This window comes from Coptis chinensis, chromosome 6 (genome assembly GCF_015680905.1).
Source record: "Coptis chinensis isolate HL-2020 chromosome 6, ASM1568090v1, whole genome shotgun sequence".
NCBI lineage: Eukaryota > Viridiplantae > Streptophyta > Magnoliopsida > Ranunculales > Ranunculaceae > Coptis > Coptis chinensis.
In genome coordinates, this window is record NC_141461.1 from 83,563,133 (window position 1) to 83,580,724 (window position 17,592).

The window sequence follows — 17,592 nt, forward strand, 5'->3', positions numbered from 1 at the left end:
TGGGATCATCCTCTGCATTATAATAGGTCAATCATTAGTGCACGGACTATCAACGACTTAAACTATAATTATCCCCTGTAATGTTTATACTGCTCACCTTCAATAACAATTGGAAGAGGTATCCTTTCTTCTATTGATTTGCAACTACCAACTGCACTTGAGCTTCCCTTTGGGAACAAATCTAAAATGGTTTCTAAATGTGAGTAATTGAACAGACATTTATGCGTAACTAACATATTTATAGGTGTAATACTTGTTCCTCATCCCTCACTTGCCATGACCTTTTCGAACATCTCCAAGCTGTGCGAGACATTTTCAACGACATTTTCATTTTCCACATCTTGCAATTGACGAGTTGCAGTTGAAGGTTGTTTTAGCAGACTGTCTAGGGAACACAACGTTTATAACTGTCAGCAATCAAACCATTTACTGGAACTAAGAATAACTAAATAAAATTAGTGATTTACATATTGGTTCGTCCACAAGTTTAAATTGATTGAAAGAATATTTCTATCGAGCTAGCATTTTTTCTTTAAAAAAAGATTGTTTCCTTGGAGAATCAGTAATTGGAATTTCTTCATTGAGTTTCTTCTTAATACAATGTTCTCCACCACTTGATCCAGGACAAGCACTCTTTGGCAGCAGAGAAGGTTTAAACGGCTCACTACAAACTTGTTTCTTCTTCGTACTAGGAATTCCATAACTTGATCCAGGACTTGCACTTCTAACCATTTCTTGTTTAAATAGCTCACTACTAACCTGTTTATTCTGCACTTTAGGTTGTCCACCACCTTTTCCAGGAGTAACACTATCTGCTTTTAAAATTTCAGATTTAACTTTTTGTTCTTCACAGTAGGTTGTCCAGGAGTTGATCTTCTAATTTGTCCTGCTCCCATACCACATGGTGTGATGACGATTGCTTCATTGATAACCCAAACTTTCATTGATTTCATTGGAGCCTTCTTCTGCTTCTTAATCATGTTCAAGTAGTCGGTTTCTTCATCGATTCTACAAGGGGACTTGTTCATCAAATACCTAATAGAAAAACCCAATCTTATGTGCGATGACACAACTTCAACAAGACACATGAATCCTTCAAAGGGAGTATCCACATCAAACACTCTCAATTTCACCTCACCCCCTAGATACTTCATCACACCATGCTTGTCAGATTTCATCTCGCCATCATAATAAATAAGCATATCGAATGAACCTGAAAAAATACAAAGTTAGCACAATAAAAAGTAGGAACTTTTAATAAAACTACAGTAAAGTTCTTTCATTTATTGTTCTACATTTATGACATTGTATAACCCTTGTATAAATACCATAACTATGACAACAAAATCAACTTGGAAATGGTAAACCACCATGGAAACCTTATAAAAAAACACTCACACTTCTACGTAAAACTACAAAGAAGCAAACTGAAACATAAACCTACATAGAAACAAACCAACACTAAAGATAACTAAACAAACATCAAAATTGACCATTATCGAGGTTTGAGTTCTTTTCATCCATCACAATCCTTAGAAAAATCAAAAAGGAGAAGACAGAGTAGAAGATCAAAAAAGAAGAACCCAAAGAAAAAAGTGTAGCTTTGGAGCTTTGTAAAAACTTTTTGAGGTTGGCACAAAAAACGAGGTAAATATTGTCTCGTCTTTGAATTACAAAAACAACGTAAAATTTGCTGATTGTAGATCCATAAGTTGTTGGTTCCTGATCCCACAATAGCTAAAGTCCGTTTTTATTTTTGCTGGGTTGAAATCCAACGGTCATTAATCGCTAGTACGTATCGCTAAGAGAATCTAACGGATAGATATGACTGTGCATGTCAACATCAGAAGTACAAGAGGAGAGAGAGTGTGTTGCAGAGGAGGGAGAGTGTGGCAGGAGGAGAGAGAATGTTGTACAGAAGGGCAAAAGGGTCAAAAACCTGTTGAATTAGTCAAAATTGAAAGGCATGGCCGGTTGGAGAACAATGTGGATTTATCATGGCCGATTCAGGCAATTACCCAAAAAAATCTCAGTTATAGAAACTTGTCACTCTATGTGTGAAACTGTGAACTGAATTTTACCCCTCCTAATCCTACGTACCTACATTAATATCCGTTCAGCCAAGATGCTCCTAAGCCGCCATGTCAGCAATTTTTTTTTAAAAGTCCTCACTTAAAACATAATTATTTCGTAGATTACCGATTCAACTTTATTATTGGTGTATGTTGAAATTTTAAGAAAATTGTTTTAGTCTTTTCACATGCTTGGAAAATAAAAAACCAAATACACGCCCTTATTTGTATTATACGCCGAGGGTAATTGAGTAATTAGCCACCAAAACATAAACAAAACCACTGTTGAGACCTCGCGTTCCAGGAAGAGGCAGGCATAGCAATTACAGTGCCCCGTCGGGGAGGGGTCGGCGGAGTTAACAGAAGGACCGAAGACCTTGGATGAGATAGAGGTAGTGAATTTGGGGGAGGATGGTGAAGAGAAGTTCACATCAGTGGGGTCCATTCTGTCTGAGGAATGGAAGAGCAAACTAGTACGGTTCTTGTCTGCCAACAAATATGTGTTTGCATGGATGATCGAGGAAGTCACCGGATTAGACCCAGAATTCGCATGTCATAGGTTACATATGAGGGAGGACGCGAAACCGGTAAGACAGAAGATGCGAGGAATTAGACCGAGGTACGCCGAAGGAATTCGCGAGGTTGAAAGGGGCGTATAATATCTGAGAGGTGTCGTTTATCGATCGGTTGTCAAATGTGGTAGCGGTACCTAAGAAGAATGGCAAGGTGCGGATGTCGCGTCGACTTCACCGACGCGGGAATTGAATGTCCCAAAGACAACTGCCTACCCCATGCCGAGAGTAGACGAAGCTAGTGGATAGAACCTGCGGGGGTTTAAAGTGTTTTCTTTCATGGACGCCGTCAATGGGATATAACCAGTGGCCATGTATGGGCTAGATCGAGAAAAGACACGCCGTCAGTGGAAAGGTGGGGACGTATTGTTACACAAGAATGCCGTTTGGATTGAAGAACGCCCGGCCCACATTTCATGGCTAGGGGAAAAATGTTCGAAAGCAAGATCCGAAAGGGGATTGAGAGATTTACATAGACGACATGGTGGAGATTAGCATGTCGGAGGAAGAGCATCTAGAGGGTTCGAAAGAGACGCTTTAAAATATCTGCGGTTGTACAATTTAAAAGCTTAATCCGGAGAAATGTACGCTCAAGGCCACTACGGGAAGTTCCCAGGATACATAGTTACTCACGAATAGAAGCCAACCCCGAAAGCGGATAAGAGCCCTAGTGGAGATGTCGTCGCCTCGGGATGTCAAGGAGGTGCGAGACTTGCGGGGAAGGGGTCGCGGCTTTGAATAGGTTCATCTCAAAGTCATCGATAAGTGTAGGCCATTGTATCGGTTGCTGAGAAACACTCGGGATTTCGAATGGACCACGGAGTGCGAGGAGGCGTTCCAAGAGTTGAAGAGTTATTTAGGTAAGGCTCCTATGTTGTCGCGATCGGAACAGGGAGAGAAGTTGTACCTATATTTGGGGGTCACGGAATATGCCATTAGCTCGGTACTAGTCAGAATTGTGGGTAAATTAGAAAAGCCGGTGTACTTCCAAAGTAAAACACTGCTGGAAGCGAAAACCTGATATAGTATAATAGAGAAATATGCCTTGGCATTGGTGTTCTCGGCCCTGAAGTTGAAACCTTACTTTAAGGCGCACTCTGTAGTGGTGGTGACAAATCTGCCTCTAAAGCAAGCATTGAAAGCTGAAAAGTCGGGGAGGATGCTGAAATGGGCAGTAATGTTGAGTTCTTACGAGATACAGTATCAGATTAGAATAGCGGAAAAGGCGCAGGCGGTGGCAGAATTCTTAGCAGAGTTCCCAGCGGAGGACCCCACCTAGGGGGAAGAGATGGTCATGGAGCCGGAAAGGGTCATGGAACAGGACTGGTTGGACCCCTGGGATCGAAGGAATGGATGGAGAGTCTTCACCGACGGGTCACCTACGCATTACATGTAGTGGGATAGGAGCGATATTGGTCACGCCAGAAAACAACAGAATAGAATTAACCATGAAGTTAGGGTTCACGGCATCAAATAACGAAGCAGAGTATGAGGCAGTAATAGCGGGCATGAGAATGGCAGAGGATGTGGGGGTGAAAGAATTGACAGTGTGTTCTGACTCAAATTTGGTAGTGTGTCAAGCAAATAGGGGGTTTGTAGCGCGGTGCCCACGCATGGTAAAATATTTGAAAGTCTTTGCAAAAGGGGGCACGGGTTTTGCGAAGGTTAAGTTCATACACTTGGGCCGCAGTGAGAACAGACATGCCGACGCCCTAGCATATGTGGCGGCCGCAATCCCTGAATATGAAGAGAGAGTGATAAAGGTGAAGCGATTGAAGAAACCTAGTACAGAGGAGAGGGAGGAAAGAATGGCGGAGATATGTCAGGCAGAGGAGGAAGAAGGGGGTTGGATTAAAACCATCAAGAGTTTTTTGTCGGGGAACGTGGTGAAAGATAAAGGGGAGAAAAGGAGACTGGAGCAGACGTCTCGGAGATACGTGCTCATAGAGGGGGAGCTATATCGAAGGAATTTCAGTGGGCCTTTGCTAAAGTGTCTCGGGCCGGAGTTAGCCCTAGAAGTCTTTGGCGGAGTTGCATGGGGAGATTGCGGAAGTCACTCGGTAGGCGTAATAACAAATACGATTGATATCCGCAGGGCTACTTTTGGCCACACATGAAAAGGGATGCCGTGGACTACACTAAACGATGTGAGAAGTGCCAGAAGTTCGCTCAGATGATCTTTGCACCAGCAGAACCATTACATAGTGTGTCAAGTCCGTGGCCTTTCAGCGATGTGGGCAATGGATATAGTGGGTCCACGCCCATGGCTACCAAAGAAAAGGAGATTCATGTTGGCGACCCGCATTATTTCACCAAATGGATCGAGGCAAAGGCCCGCAACAGTCAAGGAAACTCATGTGATCAAGTTCTTGTGGGAGAATATCATCTCAGAAATTTGGATTGCCATATATTATCATAGCGGACAATGGAACCCGGTTCACCACCGTCCAAGGTGAAGGCGTTCTTGCAAGCATACAAGGTGAAGCGGGGTTCTCACCCCATATAATCCGAAGGCAATGGGCGCGGCGTCTTCCAACAAGGCCATTATGAACAATCTCAAAAGGAAGCTAGAGGATAAGAAAGGAGTGTGGGCGATGAACCGAAGTCATGTTCTTTGGGCATACAGACCACGCCTCGAACGCCAACCGTGGAAACTCCCTTTCTTTAGCTTACGGGGTCGAGGCCGTGATTCCCACGGAAATGGTAAAGCAACCACGACGAGGACAAGAGCGGTGGAGACGGGGAAACGAGGGCATATTGGCAAATGGATATGACTTTAGTAGAAGAGAGAAGAGATCAGCCGGCGAATCGGACTAGAGGAATATCACCGCAAATTTCAAAGACGTTATAACAAAGAGAGTCAAGCCGCGGCGGTTGAGTAGGGATGCCGATTACGACGAAAGTGACGCAGAGTACCAAGAGAGAGAATGACGGAAAGCTCGGGCCGAACTGGGAGGGGCCCTATACGGTGGTCGACGTAGGAGGAGCTGGTACTTACAAGTTACAAGCTAAGAACAGCGGAAGGAAAAGTGCTAAAAAAGCCATAGAATGTGAGAATGTTAAAAAAGTTTTATGTTTGAATGTAACAAAAGTCCAGAATGATACACTGGAGCTGTTTGTAAATATATAATACAATGACACTTTTGAGGAGTAAATTTCGCCATCCTGCATAAAATGTAACAGTCAGGCTAAACACGGTTGAGGGCAAGAGACGCCCGAGGGCGAGAGGTCCACCTCGAAGTTAGGGCCCGCTGGATCTCGGAGAGCCTTCCGCGAAGAAAGGCATACCCGCACCGGGGCAAAGAGAGGAGCCCGGTGAAGCGGCTTACCACCAAAAGAAGCCGCGCTGGGGAGGAGCCTTCCGCGGTTGAATTGTTTAAATCGGGTCCAAGCAGGTTGAGTCGCCGATGGAACTTCGAAGTCGACGAGTGACTCCGAAGGGAAAAGAGACATTCCCGAAGCGAAGCGTGGATCACACGTGGGGGCAAGAAGAGAAGGCCCAGCATTGTAGAATGACGAAATGAGAAAGAATAGAGGCAGGAAAGGACGAACAACAGCATATCAGACAAAACAGCAATTAAAACTAAGAGATCATACGTATAATCGGGAAGAGAGAAACAGCTACTAATCAAACCAACACACAAGTAAAAAGGGAAAGAAAAAATAAGATCAACGACACACTTAGTTGGAAAAGTCAGTTACAAAATAGCTAGTACAATAACAGACAGCCAACGTGGGGCTAGTCTAAAGTCTGCAACAGATCTTCGACAAGAGGAACATGGTCGAGCACTCGAAGTCGTGGGCCGGGAGGTGGCCTCACAAACGAGTCTTGCAAATGGATCGAGGGGGCAACGTCAACTCGACCCGCAAACAGTCGCTCTGCGCCATGGGGACCGTGGATCACTGGATCTTCCGACATGGGAGAGGGAGGCTTTTCGGGGAGGAGTCGGCCTTCTTTGAGCAAACGCGCATGTTCCTCGCCAAGTTTTTGGCCACACGCTTGTCGGCTTTGAGCTTTGAAGCTTATCCGCACCGCCCCATGTCCCGAAAGTGTGTTGCGCGGAAGGAGAGCGGCCGTATTCTCCTTATGTTGGAGGACAAGGGCTTCCCATTGTTTGCTTAAACGGTCATTCACTCCATCCATAAAGGCCTGATGGGAGGCTTCAGCGGTCCTCAATTCATCTTCAGCTCGAAACTTTGCCATGTCCGCGGTCGATGATCGGTTTGAGGCGTGCAATGTGTGGCCCTTAGTCCATTAGGGCCGCCGACCTCCTTCTAAAGGATTCCACGTAACTTCGGGGGAAGAGAAGAGGCCGCGGATCATATAGGCCATGTCCAAGCTCACCTAGCAAGGGAAGAGCAGTCAGAATAAGGAGCAAAGCAGAAAGTGAAAGGTGGCCAAGAGAGACATACCTTCTCCCAGCCGGCATACAGAGAGGTGCGATGCTGTTCAAAGGTCCCAGAATCGGCATAAGCCAAGTCGCGGGGAAGATGGGATCCGTAGAACATGGCCGAGGCCACAACAAGGTTTTCTAGAGCAGAATCCTCTACATTGACCGAGCGGCCGCGCACCTTGAAGTGGGGGCGGAAAGTTTCCGGAGCCGCAGACCCAGGGAGAGAGCGGGCGGTTTCTTTGCCGTGACGTAGATGGGAGAGGGCGGAGGAGCCGCAAAAAGCTTCTTGGTAGGGAGACGACTTTAGCGCTTTGTGGGGGCTCTTCGTGACGAGAGATCCGCGGACGTGTGGGGGACAGCTGAGGCCGGGACAGCGCGGGAGTTGGGGACTTCACTCACTTCATCGTCGAGTCATTTGTCGAACGCCTTAATCTTGGAGACGCCCATGGGGAGGCGATGAGTCGGCCGAGGGGAAGTTGGAGGAATATATTGATCGTCCCCCAACAAGGGAGCGGAAGGGAAGGAGATGTATATTGGCGGGCGGAGAAGGAAGGTGGGCGATGGACCTTCCGACTATCTCTCTAGAGCCCGAGCCCGGCCCGAGACTTGGTGGTTTTATTTATGAAGCCGCCGCAAATGAGGTTTACTTTGGGAAGGATGGGAGGCGGATAGTGAGGGCGGTGAAGGACGAGGCTTTCGTTCTTTGGGGGGCAGTGGACGATAAAATGGAGCTGAATATTTACCCAAGGTGTGTAGAGAGGGGTCACCAATAAGGGGTTCCGTGGGGAGGATCTATGCCGAGGACTTCACGAGAAGAGCCCGGATTATGGGATTTGTTCAAAGATTGCGGACTTCAAGCCGACGTAAAATCGGGATTTGGAGTCAGACTTCCAACCTGCACAGGAGAGAAATAAAGATAAAGAGTGAGTCCGCAACATAGTCAATATAAGAAAGAGAGGCAGTAAAGCGAACTCACCGCGAGGCAGGAAGGTGAGATGGTTGAGAGTCACTTCGGATGGAACATCCGCGACAAGAAATTACCGAGACATACAGGGGTGTAGTGATGCCAAGTTTTGTCCGAGGTGGTGAGTTTGAGAATGAAGGATTTGTTACCGGTGACGACGCAGAAAGAGTGGTATCCAACGCCACATCTTTGGTACTTTTAAGCGTATGTAATAGTGAGAAATTATGTTGCGGAGGACTATTTGGGGCTCATGGTGGAGGTTGTAATAGTTCGCGGCATACATGATACGCCAAAAATTGCCTATACCCTGGCAGGGTGGAATGTTGAAGTGATTACATACTTCGACATCTAGTCGAGACAAATGGTAGTCGCAAAGCCGAGACAATTTGGCCAACCGTGACCAATGAGGAATCCGTGTTTGGGTGGGACCGGATGAGGGAAGTGAGTCACGCCGGGCACGCGTGCTCGAGGAGGATGTCGTCACGGGATGCCATAGCCAACCCTAATCGCCTCGATTAGGTCGACGGAGCGGGGGAGGCGGTGGAAGTTTGAAAGGCCGCCCGCCGGTGGAGGGGCCACGGTGGGATCAAAGGGAAGAGAAGACTCCTCCGCATATGATCGCGAGGAAGTCGGACTGTCGGATTGGGAATCCGACATGGGAGAAAGCTAAGGAATATGAACGGTTCACGAAAAGAAATGCAAAAGTTAAAGAGAAAAGATTACCAACCTGGTGCACCAATCCAGCAGCAGAGGCAAACGCTTGAGCAGGCGAAGTGTATAGAGTGGAGGAGTGGGAGGAAAACTAGAAAGGGGAGGTGGTCGAATGTAAAAGGGGGTGAGAGTAGTGTGGGAAGAAAGTGGAAAGTGCAAAAATGGCGTCTGGTAAGGAAGAAGAAGAAAGGTGAGAAAGAAATGAGAAGGAAAGAAGAAGTGAGTGGAAGTTGAAGCGTGAAGGGGGTAAAAGGGGAAATGAATAGGATTGAAAACCAAGGAGCCGTCAGTTGAACCAGAGGAAAGGTGACACGTGGAGGAGCAGGAAACGAGGCGACCCGAACCAAGCACGCGGGGGACACGTGCGCCATTAATAGGAAGGCGTGCAACAGAAGTCAAGGAAAAAGGCAGGTGATTTGAGTTCTCGAGCCCGCAAACATTCAGGAGGTTCGCGGACTCGAGAGGGGGCATTGTAGCGACCCAATTTATGAGGGCCGAAGGTCCGGCTCGTAATGGATCCGGGAAAGAGGACCGGTGGGGGACGGGGCATGTTATTTAAGACCGGGGACATGGGAGTCAAGTATGGAGGCCGAGAACCGAGGACCGACAAATGAGAGCCGCACGGGAGGCTAGGCCGACATGGAATTGAACCATCTCGACACGTGCCAGCCAGAGCAAGCCCGAAAACCCTAACGTCGTCAGACGGAACTTACCACGTGGCAATCCATAGACCGAGAGATGAATGGACGGATGGAGGGCCCAAGGGAGAGTAGGGGGATTATAAATAGAATAGGAGAGGGGGAGAAGAGATAGGTCACAACATTAATAGAGCACGAAAAATACCTACTGTGGAAACTTTAATATTAAGATATATATATATATATATATATATATATATATATATATATATATATATATATATATATATAAAAGAAGCAAATAATAGGTTCACGCCCATACATACTTCAACACGGATATCATGACAAGAAACTAATCAATACAGTGTAAGAGCCGTGCATCATAATCAGTATGGAAAATTACCAAAAGGGGAGACCCAAAGCTACTCTGTTTGATCATCCCAATATTTCTTCTCCCACTTTTCCACTTGTTTTATAGAATTCACGTTCCTCCTAATTAGAGATAGCCGAGTGAGGGGATCCATGGGAGGTGGAAAATTGCATGGCATTGTATCACTAGGACTTCTCACCATAGCTTCTTCCATGAACTTTCTCGCTGTCCCATCTGCAGTACAAGCCATAGTCTCGGAACAAAACTCGATTGCATTTTCAGGTTTAGTAGGTTTGTATTTTAAGAGCTTAGCATACTCGTTTAATAGATGAAACATGTAGTCATACACATATTCCATAGTAAGGTTATCGTGGATGAAGTTACTCGATGCTTTTCCTATTTCTTGGGCCTGATAGAATACAAGCAAAAAGATTAATAGAGATGTTGTTAAGACTAAATTGGAGGAAAATTGACTAAATTAGTGGTACCTTTTTCTTGTGTGAATTACCCCACTGCACTGCAAACTTGATCGATCTGCATTTGTCATTGTCCTTTATAGGCCAGTAGTGGTGCACAGGAACTAGACCTCTTGTGAATGTATTATAGTATTGGGGCCTTACTAGCAAAGTGACAGAATCACATGCTAGAATGTATTTCTCGCTAACAGACCAGGCCGATCCTTCAATGTAAATTTTATATCTGTATGAATTTTTCAGGAAAAAAAGGACCAAAAACTTAAAATTCAATACGAGAATAAGTCAAAAACAATTTAGAAATGACCAAACACAAAGATCTAAGTTCTTAATTAAAGTTCAATGCATGTAAAGATTTACACTCTGACCTGTGGATGCATTGGTCTGCTAAGTTGGATTGCTTGAAACCTTTTTGAAATTCAGCACCCCAATCCTGCAAATAAGCGTAATTGATCATTCCACAACCCCATAGGAAATTTCATAAGCTACAAATAGTATTGATATAATCACCACTCATCAAATAGATTATCACCCAAGCAACTGAAACTGTTTGGTTTTGCCTTGATGCAAGGATCCCAAATTTTAAGTGTGCATGCATGATGCATGATCCCCTCTTACGTTTTGAGGAGACGACTGAGAATTCATTACTAAACTTTTCTCACTATACATTGTAATCAAATATTTAAACATCATATTCTCATATGAGGCTGCATTATCTTAATAGTTTTGCCATTTGTTCAGAGGCGTCCATAAACTCTTACCTGGGCGTAGAGACGAGCACCCCAATCCTTTTTGTCGGATACATTACAAGTGAGGAGGTCCTGCCTGGTCTTGGCAACAGAAGGGTTCCCTTTCCAGTAAGCATAGGGTTCCCTTTCTGTCCAATTGACCTTATTACTCTCTTCTTTGATTTCTTTCAACAACGAATTCCACGGCTTTATATTAATCTCGGGCCTGGAAAATATAAGAAAGCTTTTCAGAGTCAGAACAATGAACCGGCAAAGGCATTTCATTTTGAATAAACTTAGCATTCATCTCAAATGGATGATCTTATTAACGTGTCTTTATATAGTGATTTGGGGAGAAGATATTATATGTCACTATTTCTTTTAGGAAAGAGAGTGAAGCAAAAGAGAAAAATGTAACATGACATTTTGGTAGGATTCGTATATCGTTAGCCTAAATTAGTCATTTTACATTCTCAACATCATACTGAAATACAACTTAATCGTTTAATTGTAAGGGGTAGTTGAGTTTAATATAGGAGGATAGAAACAGCAAAAAATTGGATAACAGAATGTGGAATGTGAATGGTAATCATCCTACAATTGTTGGCACTACAAATACAAACGGAAACTACAAGATGAATTGTTAAGTGTGCCCTGAGGCTAACTTGCTTCAACTTTTTTATATTGCAGTTCTTTCAGACATGTTATGCCACAATAAGTTACTGAATCCAAACAGGAAACACAAGAAATTGGGTGAGAGTGTGAGGCCAAGAAAAACTAACCGCAAAAGCAATTTATTAAAAAAATTAAAGAAGTACAAGAATTGAGAAAGTGTAGAAGCTTTACCAACCCCAAAAGGTCCAGTCAGGAAACACAATATCCAAAGACTGGTCATCTGAACAATAACGAAACAAAGGTGGTGGTGCCGTAGCATTGGGTCCTGAATAAAAACCTTTTCTGATGACTGGCCAGTCAACACAATCAAACATGAGATCCAAATCAGGCAATTGCTTTGGGTACAACTTAAGTAGTTGTAATATACCCCACAACGTAAATGCATCTCTAGGCGATTTCTCATATATTTCCACGTAAGCTTTTCCACTTAAAATCACTAATCTGAAGTTAGCTGTTCTTCTTGCACTTTCCACCATTTCCTTTGTGATCCCCTTTTCTTTCCATGGACGTAGATCTTCGTGGATCCAACGGAAGTAATCGGGACACGTTGATGATGGGGATTGCGGTTCTTGTTCAACAAGTGGCAAGTTTTTGGGACAGGTTTGTGTTTGGTTTGTTGTGGTGCAATTGAGGGAATAGGGTATTCTGGTTTTCTTTGGGTGAGGTTTATGGGATTGTTCGGACGCAAGGATTGATTCTGCTGATGGTTCATTGACTGGTACTGGCTGCAATGGGATAACCGTGATGAATTTAGATAAACTAAAGAAGCAAATAACTCAACATGAAACCAGAATTAATATAGGGACAAAAACAAAGAGGCGATCTACGAACTGAACATAACACCAGAATAATTAAGCTTAGGAAAGCAAGGAGAATCTGGTAAGAAATACATCGTTGTCTAACAACACATAGTACTGGCCTATGTCATCTTTGTTCCGTTGCTAAACATGTCAGTATATTCGAACTTGTTCACATGATCTATTAGGGAAGATTTTGCCACACATAAATCATGACAAACCATCGTTGTCTAAGGAAATTTTGCTCATATTCATTTTGAATTTGGAGGAATGCTAATCACCATTGTTCCATTGCCAAATATAATTGAAGAAATGCATGAAAAACAGCTTAGTTTTCACCAATTGACCTTCTTATACTCTGAAGGTCTGAAGATCCAAGTAGTTGGTAGCCTAAACACTCTTAAAATCCAAGGCTCATTTTTTAACTAATGAACTAGTTTATCTGTTTATATTTATATTTATATTATTATTATTATTATCGCTTTTTAAGTATTTTAGTTAATATGCATATATGTGCACCAAGCTAAATGATTCTTAGCGCGTTGTTAGGATAATTGCGAAATTGGATTCACAAGTATACTACCGAATAATAATGAATTAGCAGATGTCCAACAGGCAACAGCAATAATGCCACTAAGAGGTTTCAAAAAAGTGATTACTGTCCTTTCAATTTATATAGAATTGAAATGCTTCACAAGAACACCAAGTATGTGTTACACCAAGCAAAACGGCTCATAAATCAAAATTGGATGTTTCCATATATAAACGGTGCCAGTAATGGGTCAGAAAATAACTAACTCTACCATCACAATCAGCCATTAGTATTTTGTTCCCCCATAATTTTTGACATGCCACCCACTAATTAAGCCACCTTGACTAGTTGTCTGAAGGTACACAAATTTTTATCCTATATTCCTATCACAGACTACTGAAATATTGATCCACAAAAATTCAGAGCCAAACCATAGTACAAAATGCCACGATATTGTCACGATAAATATTGGTTTTGCAGCTAATTGGCAGAAGAAATCACTGATATATGCCATGATATGAGAAATTCAACTTAACCGGAAAAAATCATGGTAAATTGCAATATTTTTACATATTATCTAAATTACCGTGATACATTGGTTACTATTGTATCAATTCAACCGTTTGTTTGGGAGACCGGAAAAAATCATGGTAGATAGTAGACTTATGTTGGGTTTGGATTTTGGTACTGAAACCATTTTAGTTCAATTTGATTGGATGGGCTCAAGGTAGTTGGTGCCTTCAGATTGTTGACTGGCAAGGTAGAGTTGTGATCATCTGAATTTTGTTTCTATATTTGGGGATTGTTCATATGTGAAGTCCTGGTAATTTACACTTAAAAACTTCATTTGACAATGGAGATATGTGTTTCAGGTTGTGGACTGGCATGTTAAGGTGTGATAATCGTAATTTTGTTTCTGTTTTGGGATTGCCCTTGTTCATATGTGAAGAAGCCCCACTCATGTGCACTTAAAAACTTCATTTGGCAATGCAGATAAAGTTTATTGGTATAATTTTCAATTCATTTTTGGCAGTTCCCTCAGACTAAGACTTTTTGTATTATTTTGATTTTAATATGATATGGATGCCTTTCTACTGATCATTTTCTATTTAAAAAAAATGCAAAATCTAGAGTAAGCGGAATTATGGGTGTGCAGTCATTTGGGCCCGCCACCAACAAAAGGTGAGAATGTATTGCAATGCAAGGTACTGAATCTAGGTTCTCTTAGGCCTGCGTACCGGTACAGCCAGCGCATGCTAGAATCTCTATAAAAAAAAACTATGCAGGTGCAGGTGCAGGTGCATCCATACTATAAAAGAACGCATTACAGTCTTTTGAACCATAAATTTCAGCACACATGTTGCTAATATGTTGCCCACCCTATACTAGTACCACCGATGTTTCTGGTAAATTCCATTATTTATGGTATTTGTTACTGACGGACCCCAATTTGTGTTGGGTGGACTCCAAAAAAAAAACGATTATTACAAGTGTCATTGGTTTCAAAAAATCCAAAAAAAAAAAAAATATATTACAAGTATGCCTTTGATTCCTAAAAAATTGAATTCGAAACCCCAAACTTAAACTATTCGGCTAGGTCGTTTGGACTAAGTCCCAAACGACTTAAATTACACCGGGACTTAGTCCAAACGACCCGACCACACCGCCAAGAGCCAAGAGCCCAAAACGAGCTTTGAATTTTTTTTTTTCAAATCCAAATCCCAAACGACATGGCCACACATCTGGACTGAGTCCAAAACGTTGTGGCCATATCGTTTGGGATTTGGACTTAGAAAAATCCCCAACGATATGGCCACACCGTTTGGACTAAGTCTCCAACGATATGGCCACACCGTTTGGACTTAGTCTAAAACGATGTGGCCATGTCGTTTGGGATTTGAATTTTGAAAAAAAATTCAAAATTCGCTTTTTGGCTCTTGATCGGTGGTGGCTGGGTCGTTGGACTAAGTCCCAACGATAATGGCAAGTCGTTTGAGACTTAGTCCAAACGACTGGCGGCACGTCGTTGGATTAAGTCCCAAACGGTGTGGCCAAGTCGTTTGGGACTTAGTCCAAACGACTCTAAATTTCGTCGTTTAAGTTTGGGGTTTCAATTCAATTTTTGGGGACGAAATGACATACTTGTAATTATTTTTTTTTTTTAGCTTTTTTAAAACCAATAGCACACTTGTAATAATTGTTTTTTTTGTGGGAGTCCGCCCAACACAAATTGGGGTCCGACAGTAATAGGACCCATATTTATCTTTAAATATCAAATTTCCAGACTTCCCTCACCTCATTTTACCGACTTTGGACATATGATATATACCAAATATATATTATAAAAAGAGTTGTCTAAATTGGTCTGGCACGAAATTTGGTATTATGAGCCAAACTAATTGAGACGCTATTTGGATGGGCAATTCGAACTCTACCGACATAGACAAGCTCAGTCTAATATTGGTACCAGTGTTGCAAATTAGCCCATTGTCCATTGATAAGACTAAGGCCCACAGTATGTATACCGACATGAAACATACAGTATGTATACCGACAGAATCTAAAAAAAAAGTCCGGAGCAATCAAAATTTCGATAGAACTTTCTGGGTTAACATGAAAATAACAAACACCACGTTAGGGACACAACTTACGAGAGCAGGTAATCTTAGCTCTCAAAAAAGAACAAACCCCCACGCGCATGTTGTTACTGTACGTGTTTAACAGTACATGAGCACAAGAAACAAACAAATGTCTGAACTCTGAGCTCTGTACACCAAAGCCAAGTCTTAAAAGTAAACACTTATTTCGGACTGACTGAGTGATCATACCATCATAACACAGATCCCGATAACATTCAATATATAGCAGCAGAACTTACAGAGAAGGAAAGAAGAGGGACTTACGATATTAGTGTAGAAGGTATAAACGAAGGCAATTACGAAGAGAGAGAAGATGAAAAGAAACAGAGTATTATTCTTTGTTCTTCTGATTGCTTCTCCAGAAACTCTCTTTATTGGTGGAATTGTTTCTGAAAAGTGTCTGTATACTCCTGATCCTATATTCCCAAACCTCTGCATTTTCTATTTGCCCCTCCAATGAAGAGAGTGAGAGAGAGAGAAGCCTGCTTTTAACAAAGAGTAGATGAAAAATGGAAGGTGTTAAATTCTGTTTGTCCTTGATGTTCGCAATTATTGCAAAAACCGCGACTGGCTTCAGTGATTCCTGAATTATTATGATGCCAAATCCTAATACCGGACAGATTGTATGTGCAAATTTAGTGCCACTTGTCACTACTAAATTGTACCCCCGGCAAATACCCCCTAAGACCACACCACATCCAAGTCAACCATGCTTGACTGTTATCTTTTTGGTCAATATATGTAAAAAGACTTTATTGCCCTTTGCTATTTTTAATAGTTTTTTAGCTTTATTCCCTAAAAACTTAGGCCAATTAGCTTCTATAATCAACAACACACCTTACATACAATGTCATTACCCAATCCATCGAGTTTGTTGATTCACAAATGAATCTCACTCATTGATGATTTAAAAGCGATGTACAATCTTCGTAAGTCACTGTTATTATATCCGGATTAAGAGGACAAACATCCATAATAATGAGGTGTTTGTTTCTCTTATATAGTCGATATAAAGAGAAACAACCTCACTTGGTCTGTTCAATACACATAAAGTGTATTAGTGTAATCCCATATAGTCAAGATAGACTAATACTGGGATTATACTACAAACCGTATGCAATGGTTTGTCCAAATCCATCTAGGTTGTGAACGATTACTTATATTTTATAAAGTCTCGATGATATGATCTTACATTGTCCACACCATATCATCTACAACATAAAGTATTAGACACACGCGCATATAACTAATAACGATATAATATGCATAACATTTGCTCATATGATTTTCATTCAAAATATAAAGAATTAGAGTTAATACAAAAGTAATGTTTTTAGTATATAACCTTATCAGGGGGGTTATATGTATTGACTAAAAAAGATAACAGTCAAGCATGGTTGACTTGGATGTGTTAATGGTCTTGAAAAGTGGCAGTGTAAACCTCTAGATGAAAGAAATAGGGGGTGGTAAAGCTAGAAAACGGTTGTATTTTATGATAGCAAAAACTTTGTTCAATGAGTGAGTGGAATTTATTATCGAAAAAAAAATGGGTGAGTGGAATTTATTCTTGACCAATATATGTTGGGCTTGTCGTATTGCTGAGATTTAACCCATTATATGACCCTTATAAATAGTCCACATGGCATTATCTGATCATCCTATTCTGTGGTCTCGTTGGATCGATTGTGTGCAATGCGACATCCAACTCGATGGAATGTTCAGCAACATAGCATCCCTGTAGACCAGCTGGGCATGTTCTCTGGACATGGCACCCAAACTGGACCCTTCATATCTGCAGGCTTAGCCTTGGTTCATAGCCAGGGCACATCATGGAATGTGGGCCAAGCCTCAATGTAAGCTCGTAATCAACTAAAAACAAGGCATAGCCAGATCCCATAGAATCTGGAGGTTATGACTCTATTCAATGGACCTGAAAACTAAGGATAAGGATTCAGAGATAGAGATTCTTTAGTGTTTTGAATAGTTGCATATGGAAGAGTTTTCCTCAGCAGAACTATATTGGAAGC

The 17,592-nt window shown here is 42.2% G+C and overlaps 1 protein-coding gene across 2 annotated transcripts in view; it reads right to left on the bottom strand.

The window, feature by feature from the left end:
- LOC147494925 (uncharacterized) overlaps nucleotides 1-16,219 on the bottom strand; it is a 46,982-nt gene extending 30,763 nt beyond the window's left edge. Inside the window, exons 1-6 of one of the 2 annotated variants that reach the window (XM_086569430.1) lie at nucleotides 15,830-16,219; nucleotides 11,769-12,322; nucleotides 10,956-11,148; nucleotides 10,563-10,627; nucleotides 10,210-10,420; nucleotides 9,673-10,130 (exon numbers count right to left, since the gene is read on the bottom strand). In XM_086569430.1, the coding sequence (XP_086425556.1) occupies nucleotides 9,774-10,130; nucleotides 10,210-10,420; nucleotides 10,563-10,627; nucleotides 10,956-11,148; nucleotides 11,769-12,322; nucleotides 15,830-16,003 (1,554 nt within the window). In that variant the 5' untranslated portion in view covers nucleotides 16,004-16,219 and the 3' untranslated portion in view covers nucleotides 9,673-9,773. Of the gene's footprint in view, nucleotides 1-9,672; nucleotides 10,131-10,209; nucleotides 10,421-10,562; nucleotides 10,628-10,955; nucleotides 11,149-11,768; nucleotides 12,323-15,829 lie in introns of those variants that run through there. The other variant, XM_086569429.1, reaches the window with a different exon arrangement.
- Between the last annotated feature and the right edge of the window lie 1,373 nt (nucleotides 16,220-17,592).